The sequence below is a fragment of the Sander lucioperca genome, chromosome 19 (assembly GCF_008315115.2).
Source record: "Sander lucioperca isolate FBNREF2018 chromosome 19, SLUC_FBN_1.2, whole genome shotgun sequence".
Taxonomy (NCBI): Eukaryota; Metazoa; Chordata; class Actinopteri; order Perciformes; family Percidae; genus Sander; species Sander lucioperca.
In genome coordinates, this window is record NC_050191.1 from 10,779,612 (window position 1) to 10,802,165 (window position 22,554).

General features: G+C 38.5%; 1 protein-coding gene across 1 annotated transcript in view; it reads right to left on the minus strand.

Moving 5' to 3' along the window:
* Positions 1–22,554, minus strand: part of rngtt (RNA guanylyltransferase and 5'-phosphatase) — an 89,099-nt gene that overhangs the window by 43,883 nt on the left and 22,662 nt on the right. Inside the window, exons 9-11 of the mRNA XM_031321998.2 lie at positions 15,176–15,311; positions 9,741–9,812; positions 1,050–1,214 (exon numbers count right to left, since the gene is read on the minus strand). Coding sequence (XP_031177858.1) covers positions 1,050–1,214; positions 9,741–9,812; positions 15,176–15,311 — 373 coding nt within the window. The remainder of the gene's footprint in view (positions 1–1,049; positions 1,215–9,740; positions 9,813–15,175; positions 15,312–22,554) is intronic.

Genomic DNA, 22,554 nt, shown 5'->3' on the forward strand with positions numbered 1-22,554 from the left:
ACCAAAATAGTATAGAGAAAGTGCTAAGCAACATCCAACTAAATCTATGCAATGTTTCCATATCTACCAGCTAACACAGTAATGACTTTTCAGCAGTGTATTGTAATGTTTTATTCCACTGCCATCTTTTCATCAGGACAAGGCAATCATTGACAATCATGGACAAGGCTCAAGGCCTGTGTTTGACCAATTAATGATACCCAGTACAGCAAACACCATGATAGTTTCTGGGCTAAAAATGGTATCACCTACAAAGCAGTGACTTTTGTGGGGCCAAGAACAATACATTAAGTGTGTCCTCCGGTCAAAACACAGGTAAAGTTAGTTGCTTAAAAAGATTCCTGGGTTCCTGGAAAAGGGTACATGAAAATTAGAATCAGTGACCAGACTAATTCTCGGTAGAGCTCAAGTCCACACATAAATGAGCTCTCACTGCACTTATACAAGGACCGGATGACAACATCCCAGAACTCAATTTTTACATCCCCAGAAGTTATCTGAAGTGACATGGTCATAAGCCTTCCCATAGTTCCCAATACACAGGAGCAATAGATATACAAACTCCATTGACCCCTATTATATCTTTGCAAGAGTAAAGAACTGGTCCACTCCTCCACAACAAAGATGGACTCCTATTCCCCCCTCCTGAATCTGAGGTTTAACACGTAGGACCGTAGCTGATACCCAAGCAGGCCCAGCTACAAGGTACTCACCTGCAAGTTCACTACCTCAGGCTTGAGTGCTGGAGGGGGTCTCTTTCCCTATTCTGAGTGAGATTGTGCTTTGCACAAGACGCTGGTACATAGAGGTGCTGGTGCTCTCGCTCTGGCTACTTAACTGGGGTCCAATTTGCCATCCAGGGAGGTAAATGGGATGTTACTGACTCACACATTTCATTTGTAGAAGCAACATTTAAGAACTTTGGGCCATCTAGGTTTTGTATATCTTTGTGTGAAAAACAGGAATGTGTTTTGACTTGGTTACTCCTGTGAAAGAAATGGGAAGAAAATTGGGTTGGAAAGTAAAAAGAATACTTTTGTTCACTGTACCTTGCGTGCTGCATGAATGTCAAAGAAGGGTTTATTTCGGACACTGAAGGGCTCCTTGGTTTTGTCAATCTGTCCAGTCTTCATCTTTTCCATCCGGGGAGAAATTATCTCCTTTTCCATGCATAACAGCCGGATACCGAAATCACACTGGCCAACAGGCTGTCCCTAAAACACACAGAAAAAAAACAAAATGTAGTCATCTCTTAATTCATTTATTTATTTAGACACGCATGTATGAAAATTATGTCTACTCTTTGCTATACAGATGAAGAAAAATCATTGTTACCAATATTATTACAATCAATAAACCATAGACTGAATCGCACAATTAATCCAATATTACATTAATGGCATACATCTAATATACATACTAAAATAAGTCTCTTTTGGAAAAATATTTCACACATTAATAAGCTAACAATTCACTGCCATGACAACACTGTTAACCTTACTTGTTGCGAGGCGGAGGTCAAAAACTCAGAACAAGACAGACATTTTTTTGAAGTGGACAAACAGACCTCTACACCAACTCTACTGTTTATTTTAATGTTAAAATTAGAGCCTGACATGAAGGGACATGGTAATAAGCCATAGGACTAGCACTGGAGATGAAATGACTGGGGCACCGGCAACCTTTTTTATTTATTTATTTTTAAAACAATTAATCAAAATATTTTTTTTTACTTAAAATTGCCGCAAACTATCTGGTTCCAGCTTCTCAAGTGTTAGTATTTGCTGGTTTTCTTTGTCTTTCTTTTTGGTATGATAAGTGTTTAATAAGTAAATATGTCAAATTTAGCTAATGATGGCGATTTACTCTTTTGTGGCATTTTATGGACCAATCAATTAGGCAAGCAAATAATCAACAGATGAAGCAATAATGAAAATCATTAGTTGCAGCCCAAACAAGCACTATAAAACTTTGGCACACACAATAACATCCTCATTGTATTAATATAAGTGACTGTAACAGCTCTTATTTATAGCTACACAATAGGTGAGCAGTATGCAGGTGCATATAGTAAGACAACAAGACCTTGACATCAGTTGAGCTCAAGGGAATTTCAACACCAAAAATACAGTTAAAGTGGAATTGTTTTTTTCTTTTGTCACTATGACAACAGCTTCCTCCCATCATTGGCCATCCACACACAGTGTTGTTCTCAACAGATAAGCACAGCGACCTGAGCCGTCACTGCCTCTCAGACAGACCGGGCCACTGACGCAGAGCAAAGGTGCCTTCACACCCATATGGCAGACCACTGTGACTGTAGCACCAAAGAATACAAACGATACTTGAGTTTCTTCTCCTGGTTATTAATAAAGAAAGTTGGGTGGAAAATTAAAACAGCATGGCTGTGTAACTATTTTGTGTTAAATAGATGCAGAGGAGTTGTGATGAAACCATCCTACAGTTGACTGTACAGTACAGTCAACTGACAGTCATCAGCGCATATCTCTGTTGTGCAATTGACAAAGTGATTAAAAACAATGACTCACTTTTATCAGCACAAAAAAGAAAAAAACATTATTTTTGAAAAGTTGCCAGATGGACATGGGCTAAATGTATGACACTCTTGACATTTAATATTTCTCACAAGTTATCGGATGGGTGGAAAAAAAGCTGCCATTTCTTTTTTTGCCAAGAGACAGAAAAACATAATGAGAGACAAACATTCTCTATGTCTACAGTATATCCCAAACTGGATGTTTTCTTGACTTTGAATAAAGAGATTGATAAAAGAAAAAGACATCATCAAAAGTATTTGACACAGTTAGGTATACTATATTATTACAAAAGCAAACATCATAGTTGCTCATGGGTGACTATACTTTGGAGTTCCTCAGGGATCAATCTTAAGACCCTTATTTTTCTAATTTTATGTAAATGATTGACTTCATCAATAATTTAGGTTTTGTTTGTCTATGGTTTTTGTCAGGTAATGATTAGCAACAATGTAATCACATCACAAGACTCATATCTCTCCAGGACATTTCTCATTGTTATATTATTCTAAAATATATCCCAACATGTTATGTCTGCTTTTACATGTAATGTTTACTGTGAGATATGGTTACAAATATTCATTATAATAATCATTATTTTTCATTATCGATTAATCTACCAATTATTTTCTTGATTAATCAATTTAGTCTACTAACTGTCAGAAAATAGTAATGCCTGTTATAGTTTCCCCCAGACCAAAGGGACATCATTAGAAACAATTATTTGAAAATAATCAAATCCTCACATTCAAGAAGCTGGAAGCAGCAAATGTTTGATTATTTTCTGTTGATAGGCTAATGGATTAACTGACTAACGGTTGCAGATCTACTGTAAACCTTTCTTCAAAGCTGTGTGTCTAACACTGGGAGGGATCCCAGACAAACCTTTGGCTTCTCTTGCAAATTTCAAAAATGTTCTGTCTACATGTAGAGATTTTTTGGTATTCGACATTATGTGTTTATTTTAGCCTTTTAGGAAAAAATCTTCCAATAACGTAAAACATATATATATATACAGTGACACATTGACACCTTTATTGTTCCTACACAAGTGGGTTATGGATCATTATTCATTGAGCTACTGTATATCAAGAGGCACGGAGCAGGAAGGTGTGACTTGGGGGCATATGCATTCTGCTCTGTTAGTGTTTGTTAAATGCCATTCTCTTCTCAAGACCTTTCTGTGGAATTATTGGACCATGGGGAGAGGAAAACGATTTTTTTCAAAGTGGATGAGGAGGTGGATGGCCAATGATTAGTTAAGATTAGATACAATTACTAGATTAAACCATCTTGTGAGTCATGCAGATATTCAGCAAAACAGAAAAGATCAGAACAGTCTTGTGTAAGTAAGTACAATATCAAGCCTTATAAATAACAAAACATATCTTCAACCAGTTACTTTTCATATTTAAACAGAAAATACAGTAGTGCCTGCTGTGTGTAGTGATATTAAAATGTGTGAGAAAAAACAGCCATTACTGTTCCTAAGATGGTGTGAAGGGTGAGAATTTAGTTTCTCATGAGAAGTTTACTCAATTTTGAATTACACAAATTATGTCTTATAAATACAGATGGAATTCAAAAATGTAGCTCAAAGGAGTGAGAGAATGGCATTCAAATTGAGATCGTAAAACAATATTTACTCTGGTCACTATGAGTCTTAAATAAAGTAAAATATACACAGTTTGGGATTTACCTCCAACTATTAGCCTAGTTGAATAATGAAGACTACACCCTGTCAGGGTTAAATTGTTAAATTTCAGTCCATTTATCCATTTGACCGTGCTAAAATTTAGAGCCGAAATGTTTTGATCAACAGAAAATGTCTTATAATAGTATTTTGATAATCAATTAACCATTTAGGTCATTTTAAAAACAAAGATGCAAAATATTCTTTAGTTTCAGTTTCTCAAATCTGAAGATTTGCTGCTTTTCCATGTTTTCTCTGATTTATGTGCAGATATCTAAAATGAAAATAATCATTAGTTGCAGGCAGTAAAATTTATTTGTAAATCACCTTAAGGAGCGGTTGGACAAAAACAGGTAAAAGGTAGAATAGATATTGGACTTGCATTCTTCAGGTGGCCTGATATGACTTAAAGTGTAACTCTTGCCAAAATGCACCCTAGGGTCTTTTTGTGAATGTACCTGAGTCAAACTTTGTTTAAAAGCATATTTAGGACGGAATCGCCACTTTTTACCGTATTTTCGTTTTTCGGTCAAATGGCCTTTTGAATGGGAGTGCTAGGGGCACTTTTATGCTAGCCTCAAGATAGCTATTTTTAAAACATTAAGAAGGCTCGACACAACATGAAACTTTGCTGGAAGTATGACCAGGGTCTCTACACCTTAACAAAAGCATTGACAACATTGTTTGTGTACACAGAGTTTACTAAAAAGAAAGGTTTTGAGCAACTCACTGTAGCTGTTGTTCTTCTGGTCGCCGTCTATCGAGCCAGTCAAAAATAGTCGAGGGAGGAGAGTAAAGATGGAAAGCTCCAAAAGCTTAGTTCCATATAAATGCACGGATAATTTGTTGTTTTGTCGTTAGTGAAACATAATATTGACCTTGTAGTTGAAAAAGGAGCCTCATATAGGAATGGCATTCCTCCTATGGAGTCCGTTCATTCGCATTTGGAGATCACCTATTTTTGACTGGGAAAATGGCAGATAGCGTAAACAACAACTGCTAACGTGAGTTGCTCAGAACCTTTTTTAGTAAACTCTGGTTACACAAACAATGTTGTCAATGCTTTCATTAAGGTGTAGAGACCCTGGCAATACTTTAAGCAAAGTTTCATGTTGTGTCGAGCCTTCTTAATGTTTTAAAAATAGCTATTTTGAGGCTAGCATAAAAGTGCCCCTAGCTCTCCCATTCAAAAGGCCATTTGACCGAAAAACAAAAATACGGTAAATCTTAAAAGTGGCGATTCCGTCCGAAATATGCTTTTAAACGAAAGTTTGACTCGGGTACATTCACAAAAAGACCCTAGGTTGCATTTTGGCGAGAGTTACGCTTTAATTGGGAAGCCCATGTAGCCCTGTGTCTGCTGCATGTCTAAGTAAGCAATTGTTTGCTCACACATTAGCCATAACATGATATCAACCAGTATGCCATGACTGTGTCTCTGTTTCAGAGTCTGTCTGACTTGCTTAATGCAGCCAAAAATACTATAAGGACAATTTGGCTACAACAGATAAGGTCAAAGGCAAATTAAAAGTTTGAGAAACGCTTCTTTTTTAGTGTGACTACAAAAAAAACACACTACATTTTCCTGGAGCAACAGCTGGTATCATGTCCCACACATTCTGCACCATCTGTCAGTTGTGTCATCAGGACAGAACAAGATGTAAGTGTGAATGATTCAAGGCATGTGCTGCTCATGCCTGTTCAACAGGAAAACAGAGCCGATAAGAATCTTGTTAATCCAACATTCATGGGAACAAAGATCGATCTTATCTTATGTAGCTGCCATATATTTGTCTGTGGTGCCCCACTTTAACTTACTGTCATCACTGTGGGATATGGACTAGGACAGCGTTTAAACACAGCACAATGCACCACTTTTTGACAAGCAACAGCAATAGATGAGGCTTGATATAACTGATACCGATCTACAAATAAATGCCTTGATCTGCTCTGTTGCTGATAGTGCAGATCGCCTCAGGACACCTCTGCCTATATAGCTTCCCGCAACTACTGTGAACTGTAAAGCTTAAGTTTCTACAGACCTCTACAGCTGGAACAATTTGTCCAAAAAGTTTCCTTCGTTAACTTCTTACTCGTGGGACGAGATCTCGTCACACCTTTAATAGTAATTTGATAAAATCAATTTTAACAAAAGTAAATTACAACATTACATATTACAGTACAATCTCAAGCGCTTTTACACCTTTGTGAAGCACACTGTCAAGCCTCTCAAAACACAACACACACGTGAGCCCCATCTCTGTGCATAACGTAGAGTTTCTATGACGTGTAGACAGCCAATCACAAGCATTATTATATATTGGTAGAAGCATGCTGTATGCCTATTGGCTCACTGACACTGATAAGATTTAATCCTTTGGTATTGGAATTTGGTATTGAATGATAAAGCATTTTTCAACACTCAATACTAGGGAGGTGATTCGGCGAGTGCCTAAAAGTATCGAAGTTCAGTACCTAGCCCTAATAATGAATAATGTAAAAACAATTGTCAGTTGCAGACCCAACAATAAATAAAAAAAATCAACAAATCAATAAAAAAAGCTCAATGGTTCCAACTACTCGGATGTAAGTATTTGTTGGTTTTCTATTATAATAAACTGAATATATTTGGGTTTTGGACAGAAATTTCAATATTTTCTGAGATTTAAAATGAATCAATAAATTAATCTACAGTTTAATAGATAATGAAAATAATTTTTAGTTGCAGCCCTAATAATCTCAGTTTAAGAGACAAATATCCTACCTGTGGTCAATAACAACAAATGTATGACACTGGTTCTCCTCAACATACAGCGATGAGTTTATATACAGTATTATGAAGATTCTTAAAATATTTGACATTATGTTATGGAACTTGAATCTACAGATGCATTCATCATAAATAGAAAGTCAAAGACTGTATTCAGTCCAACAAGGTATGATTCCGTGCATTACATAACCCCCTTTATGGGTAAATTGATGTAAGTGCATAAAGAATCTATATATAAAACGCTCATAAAATGTTAAACACCAAAGAGCTGCAGAATCTGAAATAAAAGCTTCCCCCACAGTGGGGGAGCTGACAGTGACTGACAAGCAGGATCAACTTTCCACAAAGACAAAAAAAAGGCTTTTTATACTTTACAGTGAGAGCAGAATTAGAAAATACAAGGAGGGAAGGGGGGGTGCATCGAAGCTGTTATGTGTCGTGATTTTTGTTTGCAACAATTTTTAAAATACATTCTTGTATTTAAGACCATATTTCAATAAAGTATCTAAGACTATTGTTGTATTCATGATTGAAATACTATTGACGAAGGTCCAGAGGGACCAAAACGTTAAGTTTTCTATAAAGTTTTTTTTAATAAATGATGATGCTGTAGCAAGAGCAGTGTACAGGATTTTCTCTTTCTTCAAGTCTTTGTTTTTGTCCAACGCACCTGCACAGAAGAATTGTTTGGATGTGCGAATTTGTCTTTACTTTTTTTTTTTAACCAATGATTCACCTAAATATTTTCTACTGTGATTACATCATATCTGTTTCCAGCAAAACAGACCAAAAGCAGAAAATGCAAAAACTACATAGTATGTACTTCTTTACAAATACATGTCAGCCTGACTGACTGACTTGTGCATTATATTTAGAAAACAATTAGTTTTTAGAAATGTCTCAGAAGTGCATTGTTCAACTTTTGTTTTTGTTAAAGAAGGAAAAGAAAATTGCATTACTCAATACAATCGAATCGCAATAAATGAAAATCGCAATACAAATCGAATCAGCACCCATGTATCGTGAAAGAATTGAACCAGGACTAAAGCATATCATCCCAGTCCTAGAAAATACACTTCACGTCTCAGGGGTGATAGTCAGGCACAGGCACAGTCAGTTAGATGGTTGGAGCGGTATTGTACACATCAGCACTCTCGACATAAAAACAGTTTGTAGGATGACTAAGATTCATTGTTCTAACATGAGCAGCACAGTATATGTTCACTTTTTCAAAATCCACAGAACTAAGTATACTTTGACCCTCCACACGGCTAAATCACCCATCTCGGCGAGAGGACACACACTCCTCATCAAGCTCTAATAAAAAAAAATCCCAGTACTATGCTTCACCTGACTTTCCAAACAAGTAAGGTGTCACGTTGGGCCATGGGCCGAGCAGGTGGTGTGTTCTCCCTCCTGCTGCATTTCCATCCTCGGGCTCGGGATGGAGCCTCGGTGCCAAGGAGCAGGCCTCCACAGATAATGGAGAAGGCTAATAATGGCCAGCTAGGATCAATACAACAGCACTTTACTGATGGCTTCGGGGTGGTAGGGGGAGTCATGTGGAGCTGCTAACCTCTGCAGCATGTTACAAAGACGTTCTCCTCACCACGGGAGCCTTTATTGAGCCACTTGCTTGTGTGATCATCCTGATTGATAGAAAAGGAGGTGACAAACATAATGGGCGAAGTAACCCCCTCCTCCCCTTCATCCTGAGGTATTCATCAAGTTTTTACAAGTAAGAGAACGGAGGCTTGCTAAGGGCAATCTGAAGGCTCATTTCTCTCTGTGCTTGCCTGCTTGCCATTAGAAGCATGCAGATTGGTTAAAGGGATGAATTAATTTACATTTTGGAAAAGTGTTAGCAATTAACAGCCTTTTAATGTTGTCCTGAGGCTGTTCTCAAGAAAAATGGCCACATCAAAATAATGTTACAGGAGAAAAATGCTATTACAAAAATACATATATAAAGCTAATTTTACATGTTAAAATGCACCAGGGCAATTACTGCTGCCCAACTATAATGCAAGTAATGGACTAAGCATCAGGTTCATTTCAACCCAATAAAGTGACTCTGACCATGTTAAAAGCTTGGATTAATATTTACCACAATTTTTGTTCTAAGTGATGATCAAAGCATTGGTCAATGGAGCTCAGCAAAACCAATTTTAGTTTTGAAAGCACAAAGGTTAAAGGTTCTAAAGCAGCCTTTGTTGTCATTCACAGAGAAATGAAATTTGTCATCTGCATTTAACCCATCCTTTAGGCCTACATAGGAGCAGTGGGCAGCTGCAGGTGCCTGGGGACTAACTCCAGTCTTTTTGCCAGTGCCTTTTGGGCATGGGGCACTGACACAAGCACTAACCTGACATACATGTTTTTGGTAATGGGAAGAAACCGGAGCACCCAGAGGAAACCCAGGCGAACACGGGGAGAATATGCAAACTCCACACAGAAAGGCTGTCGGCACCTACTTGCTGTGAGGCGACAGCGCTAACCATTGAGCCACTGTGACCACCGTGACAAAGACCTAGGTTATAAATATTCAGTATGGGTCAGACGCAGTTCAGCCCCAGTGTTGTGGCGTTAGTAAAGCTTGGTGTGTGCCAGGTTGTGAGGGTCAAGTTTGTTAAATCTGTCTGACATCTTGATCTGGCAGCTTTTTAGGAGCAATAGGTCAAAGGAAAAGACAACACATTATCAAACGGCCCAGGCTACTCACATTGAATTTGATGATGTCGTATATCAAATAGCGGGGGACGGGCTGACCATTCACCTTGTCGATGATCATCTCCTGCAGAGATAAAGACAAGAGATGCATATTGTTGTTATTAAGATAAATATATACAATTGAGTGGCGAAAGTGTACAAAATAAAAACAAAGAATAATCCTTAATCTGGGCAGTCTTAACATTATAGCAAATAAGACTGCGACCAAATCCATCCATCCACAGTTATTAATCAACTGCATAACGCTGTGATCTATACTTTCGCGTTTTGCTTTCGTGGCGTCACACTCATCGTCCGCACATGCTGTTGCACAGCACTGTTGTTACCATGTTTCCATGAAAATCATGATGTTGCAGTCCATGTGGGGTGTGAGTGGTGATCCGCAGCCAAAGATCATCCATTTTGTTTGCTAAAGACCGTACATTGAGGAGGAAAAGGAAAATGGAAAATGCTGCGTAGTGATAACCGATAAGGAGTTAGTGTAACGGAGTTAAAAATGCACTTTATTAATTCTAATCCTGTCCACATCTGTTACATTAGCCTTAGCCTAACGTTAGCCCTCATCCCACTTTGTTTACCGTCTCAAACCCGCTTGTGTGCACTTCCGGTCGGCGGAGATATGTTGAAAGACCATGGCAGTGTTCGGTTCGGTTTCATCACAAAATCAACTGCATTTTTGTTTTGTCTTGGTTTCAGACAAAAAGGACGAGATTTTATTTCCACATCACAACTGCGGGATATCACTTAATTGCCTGTGCATTCATTGCACATCAATGCTAATGTCAGCTCAGACACTTGCTACACGCTGCAGTACCGCTCCCTCACTTGGGTAAGATAGGTAGAGTTGTGACAGCAGAGAAAAAAAATACATATAGGCTGCTAATTATATTTACTTCGTAAAACAAATAGTGCTTGTGTGAGTGTCGTGAGCTCCTCCCTCTCTGGCTCCCTCATAGCTTAATCTTTCCCACACTGGGTGTTAGATAGTAAGATACTCCCCTTTCCGTGGCAATTCAATCACCTTAGATATGATTGCTATTTTAGTGTTAAAAAAAGGAGGGAGAGCTTGTATGAGGCTGAAGCAATAATAATTCTTTATTTACATTTCTGAATGTGCATTTGTTAAGCACCGTTCAATTAAAATGTGACTATGTACTAAAATAAGTCAGCAGATTGTAGTTTCTGTATTTATTACCAAAGCATTTATCAGTAATACTGTTAAAATGGGGGGGGGGGGGAACGACACACGACATGTGAAAAATGTCTTTGCAGGTCGATTTAAGGTGTGCGCCCCTAAATGTTCTGCCTGTGCCCCTAAACATTTTTAGTTAGTGCTCCTAGTAAAAAAAAGTTTGAAAAGCAGTTACAGATGAAGGAAACAGTGTGACACTAGGGAGTGAGCGCTCTCAAGGGAGATGCCTGCAGCGATAAGAAGGATAGCAAGGGGGGAGGTGGGTGTGTGCTGTGTGTGGGTGTGGGTGTGCGTTGCGTTGTGTGTGGTGGGGTCTGGTGAAGAAGGACATGAGCAGAAATAGCAATGCACATCCATTATGCAAGACTCTCAAACTGAGAGGCAGGTGCAGCGGTGGGGCAGGACACCCAACACACGTATGAGAAGTTTTCAAAGAAATGTTACACAACCATGCAATGTAGTGACAGCAGAGATGCAAACGTCACCACAGCTGAAGTAGTGTAAGTGAAAGTAGGGTCGCAACTCAGATGCTTTACCTGGCATACATTTGAAGGTGAAGCACTACATTTAGAGAACTAAATTTACTCCCTTTCCCCTCATGAAATATTCAGGTGACTAACGGTGCTCTGACAGGAAGAGGAGCAGTAGGTAAGAAATCACTGAAAGGTTCGGCAATTACACAAAACGTTATTTTGGGGACAGAAATACTCCGACATACATTTTGACCAAATGAACAATAAGTATTATTACAGAATTGTCTAATCGCAATTAAAAAAAAATGTTTTTAGATAATCCGCAATTCTTTGTTTAACCGCAATTAATTGCTAACATTAGCTAAGATCCTAAGATCTGTTGATGGTAATTGTCAGTTTCATGTTCATTTAAGAAAAAAATACAATGTTATATGAAAATAAAGAGGTGTGGTTTACTTCATAGATACTTGTGTTATTATCTGGGTCACATGACAGTGATATAACCAACATATGTATTCTGGGATTGATTCAAAACTTAAATTTCTTTGATTGACTTATTGGACTGAAAGAGACAATTATATTGTTAATCGCAATTATTTCTGAGACAATTAATTGTACAGTAAAATTTGGAATTGTTACAGCTCTAATGAACAAACAAGGTACTGTCATGGTTGGGTGACAGGAATATACAAAAATCATTATTGATGTATTCATATTCAGGGTTAAGATTAATAAACAAAAACAAGTAGGGATGTTAATGATTAACCATTTAACCATTAACCTGACAATTAGAATTTTGACTGATAATTACTTTTAGTTAAAAACAATATTAAAACAAAAATAAATAAAAAAAAAAAAAGTTTTGCATGATAAAAGAAAAATAGGCTATACAATCTATGTCTTAACTACTAGTCACCTTTTAAGCTCTTTTTTCTGCTAAGTTTGTGGCTCTCTGCTAGACGAGTGAAGCATGCCACTATATCGATAAATGCTGGCGGGTTAAATCTGCCGTCCTACACATAGAGTATGCCAGGCAGACACACAGCCGACAACCTCGCCAGTGGATGCGGTGGAGGCTCGGGCTCCGCGGACCGCTATGGACAAGCGGATGCATGTGTCCACGACAATGCACGCTACATTGTGGCTGCGCGAACGGTACAAGTCCGCAGCTGTCCACGGAACGAGGAAAGTATGCTCCAGCCTATCAAAAAGGTGAACTGGGACTCGGTTGCCTGCTGATCAGGTAACGGTTAATGATCAGTTTTATGAAGGTCGGCTATTGGTCAGAAAATAAATTCAAAATTAGCATCCCTAAAAAGAAGGGCATTACTTTGGGTCATTTATGTCATGAAATAGCCCTCTTTTGGCAAAGTTGAATTTTTCAAACCGTCCACTAGTTCAATCGTTTTTTTATTTTTTTATTATAGTTGATATAATATTTGGGTTTTCTAACTAAAGTTAAATGTATTATCTCACACACACACACACACACACACACACACACACACACACACACACACACACACACTATTCAATTAACTATGTAGTATAGCTGCACCAAAGAGGCTATCCGAACCTCTTTGGTGCAGCTATACTACATAGTTAATTGAACCTCACTCAGCAAAATCTGTTGTTTTCCAAAAACCAGATGAGAAAACATGTTGATGACAGCTCCTTCTTGTCTAAATTCATCAGCAATACCATGTGCTTTGAATGTGGATGAAAACCTGTTTTTGAATCAAGGAGTTCAAACAATAACTTCTAGTGAAATGTCAACGTAGTGACTGTAATGTCAACCCATTGGTTTCAGAAGTTATGAAGACGAAGACGAAGCCTGGGTGAAGCTAAGGTGGGACTAAAGGGGAGCAAGCGTGCAGTTGGCGCACTTGTAGTGCGTACAGTCTGCACACGTGTCACAAATGTTGGGCTGCTTGCAGACACCGCAGACTTGGGCAAAGGACAAAGTCTACATCATGCGGACTCACACCTCACTCAGCCCTCAATACAGTGGCAGATTTTGAATTTGATTTTTTCCCCGCAGCAGCACCCATAAGCCCGCCCACCGACTCTATACACAATGTGATTGGCACGGCCAGAGTTTGCTTTTTCCAGCTCACAAGCCAATGGAGAGTTGCTAGACCCCCTGGCTGCAAAGTAAATTTGCTGCCGCTAGGGTGCGTCTAGATTTCTAGGCTAGCAGCCACCGGCAAAGGCACTTTGACGTCGGTTTCACTAGTGGTGGTGGGTGCCACTTGACTACTTGCATTTTTTTTAATTTAGCTTACAGACTATTCATAGTGTGGTACCATTAACAAGGCACACACTTTAATTAAATAACAGCTATTAAGAAAGATAAACAATAAGCAAATTCCTCGTTTGTTCCTCTTTTTGCCTTTTCGGGGTGATGACATCATAAAATATGACGACAGAAATTGGAAGTTCCATTCGCAAACCTCAATAGAAGCTTTGAATGTACAAATTAATAAAAATGAAAATAAATAAAAAAGACATTTGGTACAGCCCTACAAAAGACCCAACAACACGTGATTGCCAGCCTGGTAAACCGGAGAGAAAGGAGTGAATGGTGCCATACAGATCACTGTAGGAGGGGTTGGAGAGAAGCAATGATGTCATTCCAGGAGGCTGCCATCAATATGCTTCTGGCGCACTGAACCGTTGCACAGACAGACAGTAGCGGATGAATCAAAGTGTGACCAAAGGAAATTGCCAGGAATTCAATCTATACATTGCGCACTCATCCAATATTGGAACTCAAGTTGATGTAAAGCTCATTAAAAACTGTACAACAAGACAAAGACCAGTGCCTTTGGGCTGAAGATGAAACATATCACACAACACAGCTGGGCTTCTACAGGGACCGTAAACAGCCAAACACAGCCTCTCGAACTGAGAGCCAGAAGCATCAACAGATGAATAAACAAAGTCAAAACAAACCTTGTAGCAATCTAAACACACATCCGCACCGCTCCTTCAAAAGTAACACTAACACACTGCAATTAGGTGTCTTGCCTGAATGAGGAAACTAAATTCACCGCATCAATCAGCAACTGTGAGGCCAAGAGGAAGCACATACCTATTTTATATAAAATTGCTAAACTGACAAAACAAGGCCGGGAGCAAAACAAAAAAACAATCACAGGCAACTTATCTGTCATCTCCTGTCCTAGAATATCAAACACAAAACACTGCCAGACAATTATAACAAAATCTCAGGCAACTACATGATAATGCAGCAGTTAGGGAGTGTGATAATGACTCATGCATGGGCACCTGCTGCTGGGGACCTGTGTGACCACATCAGCACAAGCATGCTAATAAACGTCTGAGCCTGGTATAAGAGGGGGAGGATAAGTCTCCGACCCCGCCACCACCCAGGGGGAGTGCACCACTGAGTATTACAACACAGTGCGGAACAGAGAGGCAAACATTACCAGAAAACTGTAAAACACTCAATTAGCCAATTTCACAGGATATGGATGATGATTTTCCTGTCAGTCGTGATTGACAGGCTCTACCGTCAGACTGAAACATGCTTTTCTTTCAGCTAAGGTGTGGCAACTGATGTCAATTATCTGCTAAGACTAAACAGGCAGGATGTTGCGGCAGGGGCAGGATGGGAGTGGGACAAGGATGGAGACGGAGGCGACATGCAATTCCAGTCAAGGGAGAAACATTTGAAGCAAAAATGGAAGCTAGCATGGCACAATATATAACAATGCAGGAAATACAAGGATAACTCACCCCGTCCAACAGAGTATTTGATAGGTGAACACGTGGATCCTTCCGAAAAGGAAACTCTAGGTTCGCTATGTGGAAGATTGTGTTGTCTCTGTCGATCATGAATACTTCATTTTTTCCATTGATCAACATCATGTACCTGCGGGATGAAAAGAAAAAACATCATGCATTTGTAATTACAAGGTAGCAGCAAGTTGTATTCGTGCTGGTCATTATGTTAGAAAGACTCTCGATGCATGTAAGCATGTTCACCGACGACTCACCCCTATTGGCTGTGGTCACTTAAATCACAGATCACACTGGCTGGCTGTGGGTTTGAGGATGCCGTTTTCTGAGGTTTTATTTAAAGAATGTTAACAATGGATATATTTGAGTAGGAATTAATTTCTGGAAATGATTTGTGGATCATAGTAGCCCATCCAGAGTCTCCCCACTACAGTATGTTAGCACAACTGGAATGTATAATACACATGTAATGTAAATACTGCAAGTGGCTGTGTACATGATGTGAAAGCATAAAATTAAGGGGAAAGCATTTTGTGTAATTAAATCAACATGCAGATTTTTTTTCCATTTTCAGTTTTACTGTTTTTTTTGGGACAATTAATACAATACCATTGTTCTGCTAAAATTTCCTTCCTCCACACAAACAAATCTGAGTATAATTTTCTTTAATTACTTTATTTGGAGGAGGACTTAATATAGTTAATCACACTTTAAAGCTGAATTGCTGTGAGCGAAGACTAGAGATTTGGGCACCACTCGGCAACAACAAAGACTAAAAATCTCTAATGTGCAAATTGTTGTGATTGATTCAAATGAAAAAAATAAAAAAGGTGAAGCCATAAGAGCTTTTATCAAAACGAAAGCTCACAAACAGATACATGCTAATTGCAACATATTACCAAAGCAACCACTTTTCCTTTTATCTAGCTTTGCTTTGTGGGAACCATTGTCAAACAAAAATGCCTTTTTGTACAATGTGACAGCTCGGCAACAAATATACACATGACAACTACCAACTTTTACCTCACATACCTACATCAGGGGGATTTGTAATGCTAAAATAGTACTCTCTAATGTTCACAAATACTATCTGAAGTATTTGCAGCCATGTGAATAAAATGCTTCATACAATAAATTGCAAACAAATTCTCTTTTTATTACAGTTGTCCCTGGTTGCCTTGCACCAACACAAAGAGCCTTCACTTGTATGAGATTACTCTATCTTCAAATTGCATACACCACCAGTGGTTAGGTGCTTTGTCTGTATGAGCACGAAGCTCAACTAATCCATGGCCAGCCCTTGCAGGTGTGATAAAGACTTAGAAGCAAACATAACAAAAACTAAAAATCCTTTCCACAGTCCCCCACAAATTAAACTTCTGCAGGAATATAAAAATGTAATAATGTACTAAGAGGACACTCTGTAACTATTAGCAACTTTAAAATCCCTTTGGCTGAATCCATTAAAGTAGTTCTACAATATATACTATTATTGTTATTATTTAAATGTTTGATTTTTGTTGTATATGGTCATACTTGGAGTTATACCTTGTTGGTATTATTAGATAAGACTGCATTACACAAGAGTTTTACTGATTTTGTTCATCTTATTCTGTATATTTCCCCATTTTTGGCTTCAGTTAAATCAAGCAGAACCAATGGAGAAACTCCAAAGACATGTTATTGCTGGAAAATTACTTTTCATACACGAGTGCACTTGACTGGGGGATTCAAAAACCTGAGAGCATTGACTGTTAAAATTGTTAAAATAGCTGTCAAAAATAGGCCAGTTTACCAGCATGAGTCACGATACGAGCATTTGGCTGATATTAATTTGTCTCAACTCTTCCTCTACATTATGCTCACCAGTGTGCCGGGATGCTGGAGCATGAAGCAAAGACACTTTTTATCAGCCTCACACCTCCATCTCTACTCTCAGAAATACTACAGTGGAGGGGGAATGTTTTTCAAGTAACAGGAGTGAACTTTTTTTTTTTTTTTTTTTACTTTTAGGTATAATCTTCTCTGGAGCTGTAAAAGTAATCTGTTAACAGCTCTCATTCCATTTGAGCTGATCTTTTATAATATACTAAAAGTGCCCCATCTGGACAACAATCATCCAGATCATTTGAAACCTAATTACATTTCCGAGCAATCACCCTTCTCTGTTGAACTGCTCAATTTAGAAAGATTGGCCTAATATGTGGCATATGCTGTAATGTTTCAGTCTGATTGGGGTTAAATTAAAGATGAGTTATTTGTATGAGGTCAGTTTGTTTATTAGTTAACATTTAGAAAAGTCACCGTTATATAAATAAAGGACAAAACTGCTTTAATTTAACAAATTGGGATAAAAATAAAACCTCAATATAATTAAAGTCACTGTCATTATTTGTAATTGTAAATAGCAAAATATATAGGCATGGTGACAATAAAAAATATTCTGGAGAGGCACGAGTGCAAGCAAAGTGTTCATACCAAATGTTTATTGTTTGATCAACAGAGTCGGCTGATCACTGAGCTGGCAGACATGACAGGCAATTTCAAATGAGCAAACAGACAAAATCCTTGATCCTCCCTTCGGTTGGTTCCCAAAGATGAGCTGAAAACATGGGCCACACCCAAAAACACAGGCACCATTGTTGCCTTTGTGCTATCCTCCAGAATAGTCTTAACTGTAACAACAGTGAGCATTCACTGCTGAAAGAGCATCATCCAGTGTTTTGTTAACACTGTAATAACTGTGATTTCTGTTTTGTCATTTCTGCTACTCTGAAAATTGTATGGATTTTCGAAAAACAATCATTTCCATATAAATGTATTTGGGTATAATAATGACAGTCAGTATGTGGTTCTGTAATATTAGCATACCATGCATTACCACAAAACTGTAGGCCGATTAACACAGCAGTGTAATTTTGTGGTTTGAAACCATCATTCACACACACACACACACACACACACACGTATTCCAACATTAGAGGCATGACAGCCCATTCAATTCAAGACTGCAACAACCTGGAGACAATCCATTGTCCTTGTTTTAATTCCCCTTCATGAAATTGAAGCACAGCTTGTTTTGGCTAAAGATCAACTACGTAAAGGTACTTCAAACTAAATGGAGGAAAACCCAATCTGCACTTTCTTTCCAGTTCCATATAATGGAATTTTAATTAGCCACTGCAACTTGAATAAGATAAACAATGAGGAATACATCGCTTGGTAAAAGAACTTCTTTGTCTATTAGATTATATTCTGTGCCCCATGTCAGGGGTTATCTTAACTGGCAGTAGGAACAATTACAGAGAGTTTCAATATACATATGGGCATCTGAGTGTTGTTTTAAGACCGACTTGAACAAATGCAAACCTGTTCTTTAACAATTAAGGATCGTGAGAGGCAAGAGAGACCCTACTACTTTGAGCCTGCATGTGTGAACAGGCCATTACGGTCACCATTTTAAAGTTATAAAGCATACACATGCCTATGATGATATATCGAAAGCAACAACAAAGGATTATTTCCAATATCAACTAAACTGATTATTTTTAATCGTTTAGTTCAGAAAATGCCCATTAAAATGTCTCTCTCTCCCAAGGAGACGTCTTGAAATATCTTCTGCCTAAAAAACTGTCCAAAACCTAAAGATATTTTTCTTGAGAAACGACATGAATAATTAACCAAATACCTTAATTGTTCCGAATACATTTTCTGCTAATCAACCATTTGATTTATCGACTGACTTTTTCCAGCAATAAGTCTATTGTATCCGTTTGTTTTCTGGTAAATTATTTAGACTTAATGGGCTTATCTTGTGAGGCATGCCGTTGTGAGCTTAGTCATAGTGTACATGACTTGTCTGTAAAAAACATTAATAATAATTAAAAGACAGAAACGAGTCTACTGGCCATTTAGCAGTCTGATGGCTTCATTACACACCTCGTATGAACCCAATTACACTTTGCAGGCTGCATGCTGATCTTTAACACAAAACACCAAGTGGTGAATAAAGCAGGATGAACTAATGTCCTAATGAGCAACTGCAGAAGTATCCTAATCAATGCGACTGGAAACAGAGGATACTTATCTTGTAACTTATATTAGGGAATTTATGCCATTAAAAATGAGTAGAAAGCTTTAATGGGGCACAAACTCGGAGGCTGAAGGGATGTCATTAATCTCAAGTCTGACGACAGACTTGAGATTAATGACTTCCCCACTGACAAAGCTATGCATTTCTCATACCTGCTGTGACTCCCGACCCTTATCACAGAGGGATTAGATGTAATAAATATGCCATCAACACCAGCTGGTTCAAAGTGGGAAACTTGACAAGCTGCCAAAAATGAGTGTGTGTGCAGAATACATGAATTCACCAGCTGACAAAAGTCAGCAGTAAAAGCAAAATTTGACCAGGGTCGCACCAAAGGGTGAATCCAGTTCATCGTACAAAGCTGCGATATATGTTTTTAATATTAATTAATTTGCTGAATATCTTCTCAATTAATAGATTAACCATTTTTCTCTTTAAAATGTCAGAAATTAGCACCCAAAAAAGCCCATCACAATGCTTCGAAAAGCCAAGCTGACTTCTTTAAATTGGGTTGTTTTGTCCAACCAAAAGTCAACCTTAAAGTTTTTTTTCAATTTACAATAGTAGGATATAGCTCAAATGTCCCATCTTATTTATAATTAAATAAACTGGGACCAGATAATGTTTGGCATTTGTGCTTGAAAAACAAACAATTAATCCATTTTCAGAAGAGTTCCTATTTTTGCCATTTGTGTCAATCCACTAATCGTTTCAGCTCTACCATACTATCCCAATAATGACATAAATACATGAGGGTGAAATGAGGCTCATAATACCAGACTGACTGAAATCATGGTTGAGAAATAATAAATATATTTGGGAAAGTGCAATTTCAATATTAGGCTGCAATTTGGGTTCTCATGTAGAAAGATATTTCAAATGGCTTCTAATACTGTACAGAATTGCAACCCATAAATGACAGGAAACTCCATCAATAAGAAATCATAGGGTGTTTTTTTGTACAAAAAGATACTTCTGTGCTTTAATACTGCATTATGAAGCCAAACATAAGACAAAGAGTGCATTTTTTTGTGAGGGCAGTTCTATTTCACGTCCATTATTTTTGAGGCACAGTATGGCGGGAAAATGACTCTGGAACTTGACAGCACAATTCAAAATAGCAGTGAATATGTAGTTATTGTTGTCATACCAAGTGAAGTTGGGTCGGGATGAGAAAGGGACGAAAACCCAACAGCTTTACAACATCTCTGTCTTTGATTAAATGCTCTACTTTTTAATACCTCCAGGAATAAATGCGTAGGTAGATGCCACTCCCTTTAAAGTAAGTTTGTGATTGTGTTCTATAGAGGCTTTTGTTTTTCAGTGGGCTAGATCTATAACCTAATTATTTCCATTTTACTCAAATGCCCCTCAAGAAGACTGGCCTAGGAGACTGCCCTCTGTACACTCTTCAGTTAAAAGAGATCAGTGGAGAGATCAGAGTGATGTGTTTGACCCCCTCTCCCCCTCCAGTCATGAAAGGGGAGGCCAACAAAACACAAGCCTAGAGATATAAATCAGGGTCATCCAAAAGTCTTGTGGAAACGGCAAGAAAAAAAACTAAAAATGTGGGAGGAGAGGGAAAGAATGGTGAGTGGGCCAGATATAGCCACACTTAAATGTTCAGGGTGGGCATTACAAAGACGTAAAGGCAGTGAAGACTGTACTCAATAAGAAAGAGAACATGAAATGCCTGCATGGCTTAGTTTAGGCCAGGAATCTTCAACAGGGGGTCCGGGACCCCTAGGGGGTCCTCAGAGTCAATGCAGGGGGGCCTCCAAATTATTGTTAATTATTTAGTTTTTTCAAAAATTAAAGTCTTAACACAAATCCAACATATTATTAGCAAATATAAATCGACCCTGCTTACTGGCCTATAGGTGAGGCAGTCACTAAGGCCATCCACAGATATAGTTAATCCTAAAGATTCACTTTGCCACATGTATGTTTAACATTAAAACATGATTTATAAAATCATGCCAAAAATTATTATGTATAAAGGCTTTAGGCCGCCAAACACGTTATTGTAGGCCCAGTTTAATATGCAACTTCATTTTATACAATATATGTAGTAGGAGGTCCCTGCTCCGTCTCTCTTTTAGTTAAGGGGTCCTTGGCTTAAAAACATTGAAGACCCCTGGTTTAGGCAAACCATGATTCTCGCAGGCAAGAAGGTCCTCTTGTGCAAAGGGATATCTTTCATCTCAGAAAAGAACCAATGCCTGAGAAGATCAAACAGATAGACTAAGGGTAACAACAGAGAAAAACTATCAACCAGTGAGGATCCAACAGGTCTGCACTGAGCACAAGTGGTTCCCCTCCTGTCTAATTGGCCAGTTAGCCATGGCCAACACCGTCAAGTATGTTCAGAAGAAAGCAGAGGGAGACCATTAGTGCTAACACCCACTGGTCTTTTTCCTTCATCACAGTTCCTCCATCTCTCCCTGAAATACACTGTATTGTCTTTTTATGACCAATTGGAAAGTATTCAATTTAATGTGCACCTTTATTCCCTCCTCGCCTGCGCTTTTCTTTCCACTCCTGTCCTCTTATGGGTGCCTTGAGCCTCCGATTTCATCCGTTCCCCCCCTGAGCACTTTAGCCCTAATGAGGCACAGACGGCCATTGTTTCGGCTTTGCCAGTCTAGTCCCGCGGAATGACTGACAGCAGCTGAACTCCAGGGGAGGCCTGAGATCAGATCCAGCAGCTTTTAACATCATTAGTGGTGCGTGGTTAAGAGTCAAAACAAAAAGATCCATACTGCACATACTGCAGGTGACACATACTACATTCTTCTGTAAGATGTGATGCCGTTCCAATGTTTTTTGTAAACGTTACATGTAAAAGAAAATGCAACAAATTGCATGAAGTCATTTAACTATAAAGGAATTTAAACATGTGTCCATAAAGAAAACAAGTTCATATCACATTTGATAATTTTGTGAATCATTGCAGCAGAGAAAAATGTCCCACCCAATTTACCCCCAAGCAACTCTGATGTTAGACTGGGACCATCTCATCTATTGTGTAGGAGCCAGCCCCGAGTGCTTCCCATAGAAAAGCTCAGGGAAGCAGCTGTGCACTTAAGAGGGGAGGAGAATGTTAACCAGACGTACATTTGCCAAACCAACCAGAAGTCTTTTCTCTTGTAAAACTGAAACATACTGTTTGAAAACACTTGTTTTGGCAAATGCACTTGTTTAGACTGGGTAAACCCAGCCCGATCTGCCGGCGATTTGATCTCGACCTGCAGCTCAGGCTGGAAACCTGTACATTTATCTA